We start from the raw sequence: 17,135 nt of genomic DNA, 5'->3' as shown, positions 1-17,135 counted from the left end.
AGGACCAATGGAAAAGGGCTTCCCCTCGTCACCACTGTTAGAAGTTACTGCATCCAGCAGCCCGAGGAAGATGAGGCTGCCACAGCCTCCAAGCCCCCAGGTCCAACCAATTGTGGAGCCATCATAGGACACATAGGGATACACACAGCCAACCTCACAAATCCATACAGGCACACACCCCACCTCACACAAACAGCACCAACAGCCTCATCCCGCTGAGCAAGATGTGGCCCCTTATTCTTCCCCTTGAGGCACATTTGAGCTTAAATATAAAAGGCTTTTAATGAACAATGTATTGTCCGAGTCCTACTACCATGAAGCACCTACCTGCACACACCACTGCGGTCAGGAGCAAGGGGGACAGAAGGAAAAGCTGAGGGAGGGGTCCCCCTGAATCTGTCCTACACTCCCCTAAAGCAGCATGTCCTACAGGTTACTTTTTCACACATTCCAAGTGGTTTCCATGTCTTTATGGTCTTCGTACAGCCTGTGGTCTGCAGTCCAAATAGCCTCAATGTGGTCTCCTTGGGGTTCTTGTGTGGCCTGTGCAATCAGTGTGATGTCCTGTGGTCCTCACGTAGTCTGTAATAGTCCATAGGGCCTAAATTGGTCTTATGTGATCTGTACAGTGCAAGTGACCTCTGTATGGTCCCCATGATTCATTTGATATGGCTCCTTCATCCAGGACAGTTGAGATGATTCTGAAGACCTGTCATAGGCAGGAGACCAGAAACTGGGTCTCCCTGGGGTCCCTCTCCCTTCCGGCCTTGTCCTGAACACTGATGTCCCCCAAGGAACCTGTGGACACTCACTGGTGTGCTGCCCTGCTGGAGCAGCCAACACCCTGTAGTGGGACGGTAAGTGACAGAAAGATGAATGAATGGATGGATGGATGGATGGATGGATGGATGGATGGATGGATGGGTGGATGGATGGATGGAGAGGGTCTGTGAGACCCCGGTCTGAGATAGTTGCCCTCCACAATCACACAGCCTCTTCCTATATCTTCCTGGATGAATGTCTGGCTCCCATATGTGGCCCTCAGGTATGTCTTGGTTCCTCCACACCCTTAACATATGTATATGTCCCTCAGTTCTCACCTGGACACATGTCCTGGTCCATCTCACCCTAGAAACCCCCGTGGATGGCCCACAAGAAACCAGTCTGTGCCCAAGCCGAAGTCCACGGACTGGATCCTTGCTGGCCCTCAAGGCCCTCATCAGGCCCTCTGTCCCTGACTGCCCCAGGCTCAGGGACTCTGCAGGACAGGGACCGCCCACGTCTTTCATTCCCCAGTGCCAATGCCCCTAGAGATACCTTTCTCAGTGCCCTCCATGTCCTCATCTCCTCCCATTCCTTCCATCCCCGGCTGTGTGTGCAGCGGGGAATCGAAACTGCTGAGCCGGGAATCGAAACTGTTGAGCCGGGAGGCGGGGCCAGTGCCCGGAAGCGAGAGGCGGACCGGGACAGTGGATATACTGCAGCGGCACCGAGCACTGACACGGGGCAGCGGCACCGGGCAGCGGCACCGGGCAGTGGCACCGGGCGTCCCTCATGGCCCTCAGGCAGCCAAAGGCGTGAGTCGGTCTGGGGCTTGTCACTGGGGTTTCACTGGGGGCTTGTGGGGGGACACAGGGGGTGGCTGGAGCGTTGCAGGGGTCGCAGGGGGCTGCTGGTGAGACCAGGAGCTCAGGGAGAGCTGAAGGGTGACTGAGGGAGGTGGGGACTGCGAGGGTCAGGGCTTGCAGGGAGGGAGTTTCCGGGTTGCTGAATGTCTTGATTTTGGCTGGGATAGAGTTGATTTTCTTCCCAGAAGCTGGTCCAGCACTGTGCTTGGGATTTGGCAGGAGAACAACGTTGGTAACACACATGCTGGAATTGGTGTTCAGTCGTGCTTACTCCAAGTCAAGGACTTTTCAGTGTCCTATGCTCTGCCACTGAGGGGGAAGCAGGGCCAGGAGAGCCAATCCGAACTGGCCTGAGGGAAGTTCTGTACCACAAAACCTCCTGCCCAGTGTAGAAACAGAGTGGTAGTGGTGGGGTGTCCGGGAGCCGCTGGTCACTGCTGGGGGACGGGCTGGGCATGGATCAGAGGGGTGGTGAGTGACTGTTGGGTGTTACTGGTTTATCTTGGGTTTTGTTTCTCTCTCTTCTCTTTTCATTACTATTAGTAGTAGCAGTAATATCAGTGTATTTAGTTTTATTTCAGTTATTAAATTGTTCTTATGTCAACCCACAGGTTTTAGCTTTTCCTGATTCTCCTCCCCATCCCACTGGGAGCAGCGAGCGGCTGCTTGGGACTGAGTTCCCAGCTGGGATTAAGCCATGACAGTCTTCTTAGTGCCCAACCAGTTTGGGTCGGCTCTTCTGGCCATGCTCCCCCCTCGCTGGCAGAGCATGGGACACTGATAAGTCCTTGACTTGGAATAAGCATGACTGAACACCAGTTCCAGCATCAGTGTGTTACCAGCATTGTTCTCCTGCCAAATCCCAAACACAGTGCTGGGAAGAAAATTAACTCTATCCCAGCCCAAACCAGGACACTGGAGCATTCCAGGAAGAGGTGGGGACCCTGGGAAAGTGTGGGTGTAGTCCTTAGAGGTGGTTGTTTCAGAGAGTCCTGGGAAAAGATGGGGTCCTTGACTCCGAGGAAGGGGACATCTGGGGGATTCAAGGAGGACATAGAGTCCTGGTTACGCACCCTCCCTCACACTCTTTCCCCTTCTCTCTGCTTTACAGGGAGACTTTCTGCCAGCGGGCACCTGTCTTCCTTGATTACCTGCACAGCATCCTGCAGAAGTACCCAGATGGGGGGCAAATCCTCAAGGTGAGACTCCCAGGGAACCCACCTATCCAGACTCTCCTTCCCAGCCGGGCAGACCAACCCAGGCAGTGGGGAGTTGGTCCTTGCCCAGCACCAGCTCCAGAACCTTGATTCCCAGCTAGAGGAGGTCGGTGCTTTTCTCATGGGCCTGGGACGGCCCAGGTGACCATGCACTCATTCTTAATTCCAGGAGCTGGTGCAGAATGCGGATGATGCTGGCGCTAAAGAGGTCGTGTTTGTGTCCGATGAGCGGGAATTCAACATCAACGGAGGGGGACTGGAGGGCACCCAGGGTGAGAGGTGCTATGGGCACTGGGAGAGACCGGATGAAGCACTGGGGTGGCACTGACTGATGCTGGGACGGACTGGGTGATATTGGTGAAGAATTGAAGAATGATCAGGGAACTGGGGGAACTGGAGCTGATGAGGGGTTTTGGGATGTTCTGAGGTCACTGAAGGGTACTGGGAAGACTCAGTGGTACTGAGGAGCGTTTCGTGGGACTGAGACTGTGGGAACACTGAGTCTGGGTCACAGAACCCCCTACATGTCCCAGTTCTCCCCTAACTCATGGTCCTGGTCACCAGGCCCAGCTCTCCTGGCCTACAATGATGCTGTGATGTCACCTCAGGACTGGACAGGGATTCAGCGCCCAGGGGTGTCGCACAAGCGGGAGGATCCCCGCACTGTGGGGCGCTTCGGCTTGGGCTTCACTTCTGTCTACCACCTCACTGGTGAGTAGCACCGGAAACCACAACTGTGATTGAACTGGGGACATGGGTTTTACTGGAGGCTCTGAACTATAGGAGCGGGGCAGAACTGGGGGGCAGTGAGGTATGCAAAATGGAGGGCAGTGTGAAGTGAGGAAATCTGAAGCACCAGGAGGCTGAAGGGAGGCTAGGTGGCAGTGGAGGGCAGAGCAACAGCAGCAAACGGAGGGAGAGCTGATGAATTGGGATTAGGCTTTGGATCATGGGAAGCACTGTGGAGATGAACTTGAGAGTATTGGATGGGCCTTTGCGTTACTGATAGGTTAGGATGATCTGGGGAGGCAGTGGTGTCCATGTCATCCCTGTGAAGGCCTCATGGTTCTCCTGTCTCCAGACCTGCCAGGTGTGTTGAGCCCCCCATACTTGGGGGTGCTGGACCCCGAATGCCAGGTGCTGCCAGGTGCTGGCAAGCGCTGGGACATCTCTGCAGCTCAGGACTTTCCCGGCCTTTTCGAGCCCTTCTGGGCTGGACTGGAAGCTGTGGGACAACACCGTGCCTCTCCCCAGGGCACCCTCTTCCGCTTTCCCCTTCGCCGGCAACCCTCAGAAGTCTCTGCAGGGGTCTCCGATCCTGAGCGCATTTGCAGCCTCATCCAGACATTCCTCACTGATGGCCCTCTTGCCCTCCTCTTCCTCCGCCATGTCCGCCGTGTGACCCTGCGCCGTGTGGCCCCTGATGGGGTCCAGACACTCATGGGGACTCTTGTGGCATCCCCTCAGCCTCTCCCTGTCCCAGTGCCATCAGGGGATGAGGGGCTGAGTCTGGCGTGGTGCCTGGTGACCTTACATGGGAATGGGGTGGGTGACGTGAGCGAGTGGCTGGTAGCCACAGGCAGGGCCACAGAGGGGCCAGTCATGGCACTGGGCACAGGGCTAGGGTGCTACCCAGAGCTGAGCCTGGCACACCCCCTCCGTGGGCCCTGCCAAGGGCGGCTCTGCTGCTTCCTGCCCCTGCCAGCCACTGACGAGATGGCCACGGGGCTGCCCGTCCACGTCAGTGCTCCCTTCGCCCTCTCTGATGACCGCCGCCACCTCCGCTGGCCTGAGCAGGGTGAGAAGGGCGAGGAAGATGCCTGCTGGAACTCCCTGTTACTGCTTGACCTCCTGCCCCGGGTCTACAGCCACTTGGCCACTGTGGCCATGGCTCTGCCTGGCGCAGATGTCTACAGCATCTGGCCAGACCCCGAGTGCATGCCAAGCTCTGGCCGGATCTGCAGCCTGGTGACCCGTGTCTGCCAGGAACTGGCAGCTGCCCCTCTCCTGGTGCCAGCTGCAGAGGGGGTGGCAGGGCGTCTGCGGGCGCCTGAGGCTGTGCTGCTGCCGGAGGCTGTGGGGGACGTGGCTGCACAGAAGGCAGTCCGGGCCTTGCTGGTGGCAGCTGGGGAGCCGTTGGCTGAGGTCCCAGCCCACGTGTGGAGGGCGCTGGCTTTGGTGATGCCGAAGGGCATGCGGGAGGCCACAGCGGGACACGTGCGGGAGGTGCTGCGGCGCCATGGGGCCATCGATCTCCCAGCTGCCGACCGTCTCTCCCTGCTGCGTTACGTGGCCGGGGATGGGTGCCATGCTGAGCTCCGGGGTCTCCCCCTCCTGCCTCGCGCTGATGGGACCTTCGTGGCCTTTGGAACTGCATCAGCCGTTGTCTACGTGGACACATCCGACTGCCCCAGGTAAGCCCTCAGCCCCTGGCAGCCCCATTCCCTGTGGAGCGGGGAAGGTGCAGCTCCCACTCTTGAGCTGGAAAGGGGGACCACAGCTGAACCTGGACATTTGGGATCCTCACTGCCCTCTTCTCACCTGGTGTCACCAAGTGGGAGCTGAAGCAGGTGTCTAGGAAGCTACCTGCCCCCCATTACCCCTCTAGTCCCCCAGCACCACTCTTTGTCCCCACAGGGAGCTCCTGCCTGGCCTGATGGGGTCCTTCCTGCCTTCAGACCTGGAGCTGGGCTTGGACAGCCTCCTGCGAGGCATTGCCAAGACAGGTAAGAGGGGGGGGGCCCTGGACTATCTTCGGTCCCCTGGTTGCCGTCTAAACACCAACACTCTCGTATAGCCTGGGGCTCCTCTGCAGCCCCAGTATCTCCCTGTATCTCCCTGTGTCTCTGGGGACTCCACTGTCCTTGCTGTTCTTCCCACATTCCCCTGTCCCCCCTGTGCTCCCTTGGATTCTGGGTGTCTTTGTGTTCCTCATCTGAAGACCAGTGCCCCCTAATACTGGTCCCCCTAACACCTCTTTTCTTTCTCAGATCTCCTTTATCTCCACCAGTCTGGGGTTTTACTGTCCTCCTATTCAGGGTATCCACTATCCCTCCAGAACCCAGGTCCTCCCATCTCCAGTATGGGGGGCCACCCATCCCCTGCAGATCTCAGGTTCTTTCCCCCACATCCTGGGTCCCCCTGTCAGGTCCCAGGTCCCATGTGCTTCTAGTCCAGCCTCTGCCTCTTGCACACAGGTCTCTTCCCCAACCTGGTTCTGCTGGACCCAACTGTGACTGTACAGACCCTGCGCTTGGCTCTGCCCCCCACCTGGACATCCCAGTCTTCAACCCCAGTGACCTGGTGCCCGGCCCAAGGACCTCCCCAGCCCCCAGCCTCCTGGTTCCCAGCCCTGTGGCAATTCCTGGCCCGCCACGTGGAAGACCTGGACCCGCTGGCGGGGCTTCCTCTCATATCCCTGTCCCCACTGGATGCCCCCAGTATCTGTCTGACTCTGCTTATACCTGAGTCCAGTCTCATTTTCCAGGCATGGGAGGACCAGCACCTGCCACCTGCTGTGGCCTCTGTACTGGAGGTCCTGGGTTGCCCAGTGGTGCCACCGGGCATGTGGCACCGCTCCCTGTCCCGCTACGTCCTGCCTCCATCCCCCCTCAATGCCTTGCGAGCCCTGGGCAGGCAGGGGGTTGTAGCAGTGGCCTCTCGCATGGCCTCGCTGCCTGATGTGGATGTGGTCACCCTCCGGCTCTACCTGGCAGATGTCCCATCCCTGACAGAGCAGGACAGGGCCACCTTGGCTGCTCTGCCTCTCTTTATGCCACTGCCCTGCTTGGCCACCCCACAGCCCATGGAGTTGGTACCAGCTAATGCCACCCTGATGCTGGAGCCAGAGCTGGAGCTGCCCAGAGATGTGCTTCTGCCGGAGGCCATGTTGCAGTGCCGAGATGAAGCTGACCAGCAGCTCCTTGGGAGGCTCCAGAGGCCCCTCATCAGTGCAGCCCACGTTATGCTGAAGGCCATCAAAGCCGTGGCCCAAGGCACCTATGAGGGGCGGGCGGCTGAGACACAGGCTCTGCTACTGTGGGTGCTGCAGCACGGAGAGGTTGCCTTTGCACAGAGCCCCCTGCTCCGGCAAGCCTGCAGTGAGCTGGCCTTCCTGGAGACCCCCAATGGCCCTGCCTGCCCGCGAGACCTCTACGACCCCTGCGACAGCACTTTGCAGGCGCTGCTGGGACCTGAGCGCTTTCCTCCCGCTGCCTTCCACAGTCTCTCTGTCCTCCGTGCCTTGAGGGCCCTGGGCTTGCGGCATGGGGAGGGGTGCCTGCTGCCTTCAGACATCCTCTCGGCTGCAGCAAAAGTGAGTCAGGGTGATGCAGCGGCTCTGGACAGGGCTGAGGCACTGATCAAGGTCTGCAACCTCCCCAAGGCACTGGCTGGCTTCAGTGCTGCAGAGCTCCAGAGGCTTCAGACCCTGCCGTGGGTACCTTGCTCCAAGTGCACTGGAATGCCTGGGCAGCCTTTCCTGCCGCCCAGGGAGCTGCGATCCACTCAGTACCAGTGCCTAGTGGGGCTTGCCATGCCCCTGACTGATGCCTTTTTGCCAGAGGCAGAGAAAGAGCTGGGGCTGAGCCAGACTCCACCACCACAGAGAGTATGGGAGCAGCTGAGAAAGCTGGCAGGGCATGGGAACATGGATAAGGTGGGTTCCGCTCTCCAGCCCATTTACTGGCACATGCAAGAAAACCTGGAGGTCTTTAGGACCGCCCCGGATGATGCTGTGGTGTGGACTGGGTCTGGATTCGTCCTGCCACGTGATGCCGTGCTGGGCTATCCTGAGGAGCTGGAGCTGGGGATGCTGGTGCCCCGCGTGCCCCCTGACTTCCTACCCTACAGCTGCCTCTTCAGTGCTTGGGGGGTGGCGGTGGGGGTGAGTGAGGAGAGGGCAGTGTCAGCCCTGCGCTGCCTGGGGCAGGACATAAACACACGCAGCTCCAGAGCGGGCACTGCCACAGAGTTGCAGGTGGTTGTAGCTGTCCTGGAGTGGCTGAAGAGTCGGGGGCACCAGGGCGAGGGCACCGTGCCAGTTCCTGTGAGGATTCCGGAGGGCTCAGGCTTTGCCCTTTGCCCAGCTGCCTCTACCGTGTACCTAGACATGGAGCTGGAGGATGAGGAGGATGTTCAGGAGGTGGTGCATGAGGCAGTACCATCCAGCACAGCCATATTCCTTGGTGCAGAGCTGCTCAGTATGCGGGTGCTGGGGCCAGAGCCATTCACAGCCTGTGGCCCCTCGGAGCCCATCACCTTACGCCTCCGCAACATCCTCCGGGAGTATGGCGAAGAGAGCGACCTCTTCACAGAGATGGTCCAGAATGCAGAGGATGCCGGAGCTACTGTGTGCCGCTTCCTCCTGGACCTCCGGTGCTGCAGAAAGGCCACCTCTGGGCTGCTAGACCCAGGCATGGTTGCCTGCCACGGCCCAGCCCTCTGGGTCTACAACAATGCCCTGTTCACAGAGGATGACCTCCGTAACATCACGCGGATTGGGGCTGCTACAAAGGAGGGGCAGGCAGGCCGGATTGGGCGCTTTGGGCTGGGCTTCAGCTCTGTCTACCGTGTCACAGATGTGCCAGCAGTGCTGAGTGGGGAGACACTGCTCATCTTTGATCCCAATGGCACCCATCTGGGCAAACACATCGCCAGGGCCGGCTGCCCTGGCATCCGCCTGGACTTCTCCAGCCGACCACGCATCCTCCGTGTCTTTGCTGAGCAGTTCCAGCCCTACCATGGTATCTTTGGGTGCTGCCTGCCTGACCCAGGACCCTTTCTGGGGAGCCTTTTCCGCCTGCCTTTTCGCACTGAAGAGGAAGCCATTACATCGCAGATTTGCTCAGAGGCCTTTGGTACAGAGCGCATCCAGTCCCTTGGCACTGGTTTCCTTGGCTCTAACTGGCTCCTGCTGCTCTTCCTGAAGAAGGTGAGGGAACTGTCCTTGGAGATGCTGCCAGACATGGCCACCTCTGCAGAGAATACCGTACCTCTGGCCACGCTGCGGCGAAAGGAGATCCAAGACTTGGGGTCCCCTGGGGACCCCCGAAGCTGGGCGGCCATTGAGCAGCTCTCAGCCTGCGAGGAGGAATCCAAGACCATACGGCACTACTTGGTTTTGGTGTGTCAGGGTAATGAGGAACTGCTGGAATTGTTTCACCATGACACACGGGCAGGACTCCGTCCTCCACATCCCATGGCTGGTGTGGGCCTTCCCCTTGCCCTTACTGAAGATGGCAAGTGGGTGCCGCGCCTGGATGGCGAGAAGGGGCAAGTCTTCTGCCACCTTCCCATGCCAGTCATCTCAGGGCTACCAATCCATGTGCATGGGGCCTTCAGCATCCTCTCAAACCGCAAGGGGCTGTGGGACACCGCGGAGCGGGGTAAGTGGAACCGGCTGCTGCTCCGCAATGCTGTGCCGATTGCCTGGCTCCAGGCACTAGACCACCTCCGTGCCATGCATGAGGCAGGTGAGTTGAAGAACTATGAGTATCATCTCTTCTGGCCAGACTTTAACACTGCCCGTTACCCCTTTACAGAGGCCGTGACTGGTTTCTACCATGCTGTGGCAGCCAGGAATGGCCCCAGGCTCTTTTCTGATGGCCACTCATGGTGCTCGCTGCAGGATGCCTGCTTCTTACACCAGGATGTGGACAGACACCCCAAGCTGGGTGATGTGGCGAAGCGTGTCTTTGCCACCACTGTGCCCCATCCCCTGTTAGCTGTGACCTTGCCAGAGCATGTGCAGAAGGGCCTTGGGAAGGCAGTGGATGCTGGCACCTATGACTGGCCCCGCTTTTACTGTGATATCGTGCTTCCCAACTTGGAAAAGCTCTCTGCTGTTGACCGGAACCCACTGCTTCTCCATGCACTGGATATGGCCCATGATGATGTGGACAAAGTGCTGCAGACAGTGCCCTGCATTCCTGCCACCCCTCATGGCCACCTGCAGCTCATCAATCACTTGGTGCATCCCAGAGGCCGTGCCGCCCCTTTATATGACCCTAAGGATGGGTGCTTCCCCACTGGGAATGCCTTCCTTTCCCCCGAGAGACTAAACCAACTGGAGAGGCTGGGCATGGTGAAGAACACAATGGCCCTGCCAGAGCTGCTGGAGCGGGCAAAGACCGTGCAGCTTGTCTGGACCAAGAATCGTGCTCAAGGCTGCCAGAGGGCTGCCTGTATCCTTGAGCTGCTTCAGGATGCAGTGAAGGAGAGAGTGAACAATACCCTACAGGTCGCTTTCCAGACTGTGCCCTTCCTCCCTGGTACACTGCCCTCTGGTGAACATGTGCTGTTGCCAGCTGCCCAGCTCTACCATCACCTCCACGCCCCACTAGTGGGACTCATTCACCCTATCTTGGCTCCTAAAGCACTGGGGGAAAACTTCAGCCTCCCCAGGGAGGTTATATCCTTCTTGGGACTGGACCGGCAGATACCATCAGCTACAGTCCTTAAGCAGCTGCAGGCACTGAGCTGTAGCTCCAACTCTCTCCCTTTGGAGAACCTGCAGGACAGCACCAACTGCTGCTACAAGCACCTGAACATGCTGCTCCAGAAAGGTCACTCCAGCTGGGATGAAGTGGCTTCTGCAGTGGCCCAAGGGGAACCCTTCATCTTAGTGGGCTCCCATTTTGTGCCAGTCACAGCTGTGGCTGAGACACTGTCATTTGACGCTGTCCCATACCTTCATCAGCTCCAAAAGCAATACGAGCCCTATGGCCAACTCTGGGAGTGTGTGGGGCTGCGCCACACCTTCACCTGGGATGATTATGCCCGAGTGCTCTGCACCCTGGCAGAGACACATGCTGGAAAGCCGCTGCCTGCCCTGGAACTGGCTCTGGCCTTGCGGCTGGTGTCTTGTGGCTTGATGGAAGATGGCAACAAGCCAGATGCCTACCAGACCCAGCGACTCTTTCTGCCTGATGAGGAGGGCATTTTGCGTCCACAGGACAAACTTCACTTCAACGATACACCATGGATGCAATTGGACAGAGATGTCCTCCTGTGCCATAAACAGCTGTCCCGAGCTGCAGCCCTGCGCTGTGGGGTGCCTACCACACTTCACCGAGCACTGGAGAGGAGTCAGCTCATCACTGATGACCTGACCCTCTGGGCACAGCCATTTGGTGCCCATGAAGACTTGCCAACACGTCTGAAGAACATCTTAAAGGAGTACCCAGCATCGGCTTCTGATATGGTGAAAGAGGTGCTCCAGAACGCAGATGATGCTGGTGCGGGGCTTGTGCACTTTGTGTGGGACCGCCGGCAGCACCCAGTGAAAGCCACTTTCAGTGAGAAATGGAATGTCCTGCAGGGCCCTGCCCTCTGCATCTACAATGACAGGCCCTTCCAGCAGCAGGACATTGAAGGCATTCAGCGTCTGGGGGTGGGTGGCAAACGAGACCGGCAGGATGTCACAGGCAAATATGGCCTTGGCTTCAGCACTGTCTTCCACTTTACTGACTGCCCAGCCTTCCTGACTGGAGACAGTGCCCTGTGTGTCTCTGACCCCCATCTCTACTACGTGCCCATAGCCACAACTGAGAAGCCTGGTGGAATGTTCGCTGTCAACCCTGAATTCAAGAAGAATTTTCCAGATGTTTATGGCACCTTCCTACCCTCCCTCTTCAACCTGAGTCAGGGTGTCCTTTTCCGGCTGCCACTCCGCACTGCCGCTGAGGCTCCCAACTCTAGGGTGTCTGACATGGTCGTGCGAGACCAAGACCTTGTGGACATAGAGGAAACACTGGCTGAGGAAGGTGAGGATTTGGTGCTCTTCCTCCGACATATCCACACTGTGGTCTTCTCTGAGATCCCCCCAGATGGGAAACAGTTGGTGGAGAGGCTGCGGGTGACAACAGAGCTCACAGATGGTGATGCAGAGCTGAGACGGGGTTTTCAAGCAAGATTAAGCCACGCCATGGATGGGAACGGCCCCACCTCTGTCTCCTATATCATGAAAGTCAAAAACAGCAAGGCCAAGACCAGAACTGTGTGGAGGGTGATCTCCCAAATTGGGGTGCAGGAGGGGGCTGAGGAGTCTCCGGTGCTGGAGTGTCTGCCCTATGGGGCTGTGGCTGCCTGCCTGGAGCCATTGAACACAATCACAGGCAAAGCTTTCTGCACCCTCCCACTGCCGTTGAAAACCGGGCTGCCTGTGCACATCAATGCCAACTTCTCTGTGGATGCAGCCAGGCGCAGTCTTCGCTGGGACAAAGGCTGCACAGAGGCAACCTGGAATGACTTCTTGCTCCGGCACTTGGTGGTTCCACTATACTGTAACTTTCTCACCAGGCAGTGGAAAGCCTTGGGGCCAGAAGAGCTCCGGTACAAGTCCCTGAATCTCTGCCAGGAGCACCTGGACTTACACTTCCTCCAGTTTTTCCCTATTGTGACAAGGGTGCTCCCTATCTTTCAGGACGTGGTGAGGGAGGTCTATAAGCACCTGAGTCATGCACGCCTGCCCCTGGTGCCTGTGTACCACGAGAAGTCACCTGGCAGCACGGTGACAATAACCTGGGCATCTCCAGGTGGAAAGGATGTGCTAACAGAGCCATACTTTCTTGAGGTGACGCCAGACCCAGATGTTCAGAAGGTGCTGCAGCACCTGAACATGAAACTGGTTCCAGCATTCACCCACTTGCGGCAGATCCATGAGCAGTTCATTGAAGCCCAGGTGAGCGCTACTGCCTTAAGCCCAGCCTCTCTCCAGCGCTTCCTCAAGGCCCTGGTTCTACCTGTACCTTGCAAGCTGGCTGAGACATCCCTGGGGACCCCGGAGAGCTGCTCCGTCCTGCTGAAGTACTTAGCAGGATGGAGCAGGTACTCCCAAGGTGCTCCCAAGGATGTGGACAAGGAAGAACTGGAAGGCTTGCCCTTGCTAGCCACACAAGATGGTTATCTGAATACTCTCAGCGTCCATCATCCAGTCTTCAAGAACTCCTTTGCCCACCTCTTCCCCCACCACAAGCACCGCTTTGCCCAAAAGTGTGTTCCTGATTGGATCCCACCTTGCTTTGTGAAGGAGCTTGGCCTCCCAGAAGCCACACCACTCATCCAGGAGGCACTGGGTCAGCTGAAGTGGACCCCAGAGGGGGAAAAGTGGCTCAGGGGACTGTGGACCTTCTTTGGCAGTGTTGTCCACACACAGGGAAAGGCCTCAGTGGAGTTGGATGCGAACATGAAGTCATTCATGGATCATCTCCAGGACATGGCAGTGCTGCCTATTCAGGGGAATAAGACAGACTCAAAGGACCTAGTGCCACTATCCTCCCTCTCCAGAGTTCTTTTTAACAGTCACTCAGAAGTGGAAAAGGTGCTGCACAAACTGGGCATCCCTAGGCTCCAGCAGTCCCTGCTGCCCTTTCACTTTGCCCACCTCTGCTTGAAGCCAAGGGCACTGCAGGTCACAGAGCCCAGGGTTGTAGTGGCCCACCTGGCAGACACTAGAGCTGATCTTTGCTGGGGGGACTTAAAGGAGGAGCATGTGACTAGTCTGCTGTGCTTTGTGCAGGGAAAGCTGGATTCATGTGCACTGGAGCAGCTCCGGCTCCTGCCTCTCTTCCAGAAATTTGGTGGGGGCTATGTAGCAGTGGCTGCCTACCGCAAGGTACTGTTGCTCCACAGACAGTACCTGGAAGTGCCCCTGGGTGCCCAAGCCCTGTACAACCTGGACAAAGACATGGTGCTGCTCACATCAGACCCAATCCACAAGCGACTGGCCAAGGATTTGAAATGGGAGGACACTGATGACCAAAAGCTCTTCATCACCGTGGTACTACCCCGGCTGTCCCAGCTCACGCAGCAAGACCTTATGGAAGCTGTACGGTTGTTCTTTGTCCTGCGACCCATCTGTGATAGTCAGACCAGGAAGGCTGTTGTGGCAGCATTTCAGAAGGTGCCCTTTATACCTGATGCCTGTGGTACACTGCGCTTAGCCTCCTACTTTTACATCAATGCGCCCTCCTTCCGCACTCTGCGGCTCCAAAACCGCTTTGTGCCTGAATCTTTCTTTAAGGAGCTAGGGATGAATTTGGCAGTTGAAGAGTTTCTGTTAGAGGCAGGTGTCCGCACCAGTCTCTCTGTAGAGGATTTTGTGGCACTGGCCCAGGAGATAGAGCATGAAGCTGCTCAGGCTACCTGCCACACTGCAAACCTGCTGAAGCGACAGGAGGAGATGCTCAAACAGCTTGAAACCCTGTTGAAAAATACTGAGTCAGCGGGTTTCCCAAAGCAAATTGCCTCAATCCACTTCCTGCCTCCACTGGCCATCCCCCAAAGCTTGAGCAGCCTCCATCCCCCTTTTGCTACCTGCATTAAACCTGTGGCCCTGAGAGGCAGCATTTACCACTGCCAAAATGTGACTGAGCTGCTGTGGACATCAGCCACCATTCTGCCAGAGTCCCTTGAACTCAAGGAGAAGTTCCTGAAGGCCATGGGAGTCCTTGTAGAGGTACCCACTGCCCTGGTGGTGGTCAACCTGGAGCATGTGTGCAGGGTGGCCTGCCAGACGCCACAACAGGTGATCACACGGGCCAAAGTGCTCCAGAACATGTACAGCTTCTTGCAGACTCGTCTGAAGGAGGTGGATGCAGAGCACCTTGCTGAGCTACCTGTGGTGCTGACCAAGTCAGGAGACATGGCCAGGCCACGGCAGGTGGTGACATCGCTCCCAGATGAGGCTGACTTTTACCCCTACCTCCTCAAACCTGACCCACATGTGGCTGTCTTTGGAGACCTCCTGCAACACCTTGGGGTAGTGACGTTCCCCACACTGACTCACTACAGCCATGTCCTGGCCCAAATCTATCAGGAGAGCCATGTCAGTGGGACCCTCACTAGTGTTCAGAAGAAGGTGGTCCTGCTGGCCACACGTCACTTCTTCCAGCTGCTGCGGGAGGCACCAGAGCCCCCTGATTGTTCTGCTGTGGCTAAGCTGTACCTGCTGAGCACTGCTGACTGCCTAGAGCCATCCCACAGGCTGTGCTTCAATGACTGCCTGCCCTCAGAGGCTGCTCAGGCCCTGAAGAAGACCTTTTTGTTCATGGCTGACCTACCAGTGACAGGATGTAATGCCAGGTGGCTGCTGCAAATGCTACCACCACACCTGCGGCCACGGGCACTCTCAGAGGTGACAGAGCAGCAGCTGGAGGAGGGCAGTCCATGGCCATGTCGCTATGGCTCTCACTGCCCTGGGCAGAGGCGTCTGCAGACTCTCCTGGTATCACCATGGTTTAGATTGGGGCTGGTGTCCCTGCTCCAGTGGCAGAGCCACAAGGCTGTGATGGGAGTGGACGGGGATGGTGGCTTTGCAGTGGAGCAGCTGAAAGTGCAGTGCTGTGAGAACATCTGCACTGTGCTGCTCCACAATGGGACAAAGGTGGAGGGCAGCTCCCAGTCACAGGTCATCCATGCGTGCCTGTCAGGTGGTGCCCAGCGGCTCCTCTACATGCGGCATGCAGAGATGGTGCTGAACCGGTACCAGCTGAGGATCCTGGAGACACTAGCACAGGAGATCAATAACATGCTGGGTGGACAACTGGAGGCATCTGCCTTGTCCGTGCTGCGTGAAATGCTAGTCTGCCAGGAGCCGCAGGATGTGGCCTTTGTTCTGGAGGAGAACAATGTGGCACTGGTGGGTGCTGCACCAGAGCTGGAGAAGAGGCTGCAGGAGGAGGTTGTGGCAGAGGGGAAGCCATGGAAGGTGAGCGGCGATGTGGATCCCAGCCTTGCAGCCTTGAGGCCACTGCATGATGTCAGGTGGCCAAAGGTGTTGCAGGAACTCTGCGTCCAGTATGAACCTGTGAGCACTGCCCAGAACCACTGGGGACAGAAAGGTTGTGGCTCCAGGCTGAGCACTGAGGAGCCCATGGCCCTGACTCCGTCCATCCCCGAGGCCCTACGGTGGCTGCGTCAGGCCACGAGTGACCTGCAGGCAGTCCACAATGACATTCGGCGCTGTTGCCCCAACTGGGTCCTCTTCAAAGTGCACCAGGCCCTGGAGAAGGCACTGGTGGCTGCTGTACTTTGCCATGGTGAAGCCTTTGAGGGTCAGGGGGGGCTGATGGGCCTTGCCAAATGGCTGGAGGCGAAAGAGCCAGAACTGGGGGGCCTGGTACTGGACATGCAGTGGTTGTGTAAACAGGGCATGGATGGAAAGGCCACACAGTACCCAAGTTACCACCCTTTCCCCATGACCCCCAGCAAGGCCTTCCCCAGCATGGATGAAGAGGAGGTCCTGAAGCAGGCACAGAAAGTGCTGGGGACATTGAAGGACCATGTGGGCAGAAAGTGAGGATGTCCCCAGAGAGGGTCACTGGCAGTTGTGCTAAGGGACCACCATGGGCCCACCAGAAACCCCCCATGGACCTGTTGTGGACTCATCATGGACTTGCCACAGGCCTGTCACAAGCAATTTCAGACTGTCCAGGCCTGGTAGGAGAGCTTTGGAAGTAGATTGGCCAGGCCACTGGATGTTGCGGGGTAGCATGTACCACTGGCATGCCTTGAGAGCAGGGTAAATAAAGTACAATAATAAATGTTGCAGTGCTGGTAGACCCTTCACTGACAGTGGACTCAAGGGACATGGAGAGGTCATGGGTGGCTGGTGGTGTGTGGAAGGTGGAGATGGTGATGAAGGGGTTTAGAGAACTGTGGTGGTTTGATCTTGGCTGGTCAGTTGCCCACCACACCACTCCATCACTCCCCCTCTTTGACAGGGGGAGAAAATATGATGATATCTCAGTTTAATGAGACTGAAGTGTTTTGCTAAGGAGGATGAGTTATGAGGTAGACCAAACTCCTCTCTCTCAACAATTGTAAATCTGAAATTAAGAGGCTCGAATTGAGGAAGTATGGAGAAAGAAAGAATAACAGCCCTTTATTAAAGGATAGATTTGTATTGGTAGAACAACAAAAGAACACAAAAGCAACTAAACAATAATCCTGTACCCAAAAGTCCCCTTCAAAAAAAAAAACAAAAAAAAGAAACAGTCGGCAATCACGGTCGGCAGGGGGCGCTGTTGGATCACTGGAGCAGTAGAGCCTGCAGCGCTCTGTGTTGCCAGCAGGAACCCCGGAGCAAGGGAGAAGCTGACAATGGAGATTTTCCCCCCACACCGAGGAGGGGAAGGGGAAAAGGGGAAAGAAGGGCAGGTTCTTCCCATGAAAAACTCATGCTGTCTGCAGCTGGTTGTGGCCAGGATTCCCCCCCCCCCTTCGTCAATGGGCACAAACCACTGCCAAAATACGGGAGCGGAGGAGGGAAAAGAAGAGCGACTCCCTA

At 57.3% G+C, this 17,135-nt stretch overlaps 1 protein-coding gene across 1 annotated transcript; it reads left to right on the top strand.

The window, feature by feature from the left end:
• The first annotated feature begins 18 nt into the window (after positions 1–18).
• On the top strand, positions 19–16,639 carry LOC116795195 (sacsin-like). The gene is made up of 8 exons (XM_032704661.1): positions 19–857; positions 1,382–1,577; positions 2,740–2,827; positions 3,015–3,117; positions 3,410–3,556; positions 3,927–5,259; positions 5,483–5,571; positions 6,043–16,639. The coding sequence occupies exons 2-8, from the start codon at positions 1,555–1,557 to the stop codon at positions 16,143–16,145; spliced, it is 11,886 nt and encodes a 3,961-aa protein (XP_032560552.1). The 5' UTR covers positions 19–857; positions 1,382–1,554; the 3' UTR covers positions 16,146–16,639.
• Positions 16,640–17,135: the final 496 nt, after the last annotated feature.

Source organism: Chiroxiphia lanceolata, chromosome 17 (genome assembly GCF_009829145.1).
Source record: "Chiroxiphia lanceolata isolate bChiLan1 chromosome 17, bChiLan1.pri, whole genome shotgun sequence".
Taxonomy (NCBI): Eukaryota; Metazoa; Chordata; class Aves; order Passeriformes; family Pipridae; genus Chiroxiphia; species Chiroxiphia lanceolata.
The sequence above is the reverse complement of the archived record's forward strand: the minus strand, read 5'-3'. Positions and strand labels throughout refer to the sequence as shown.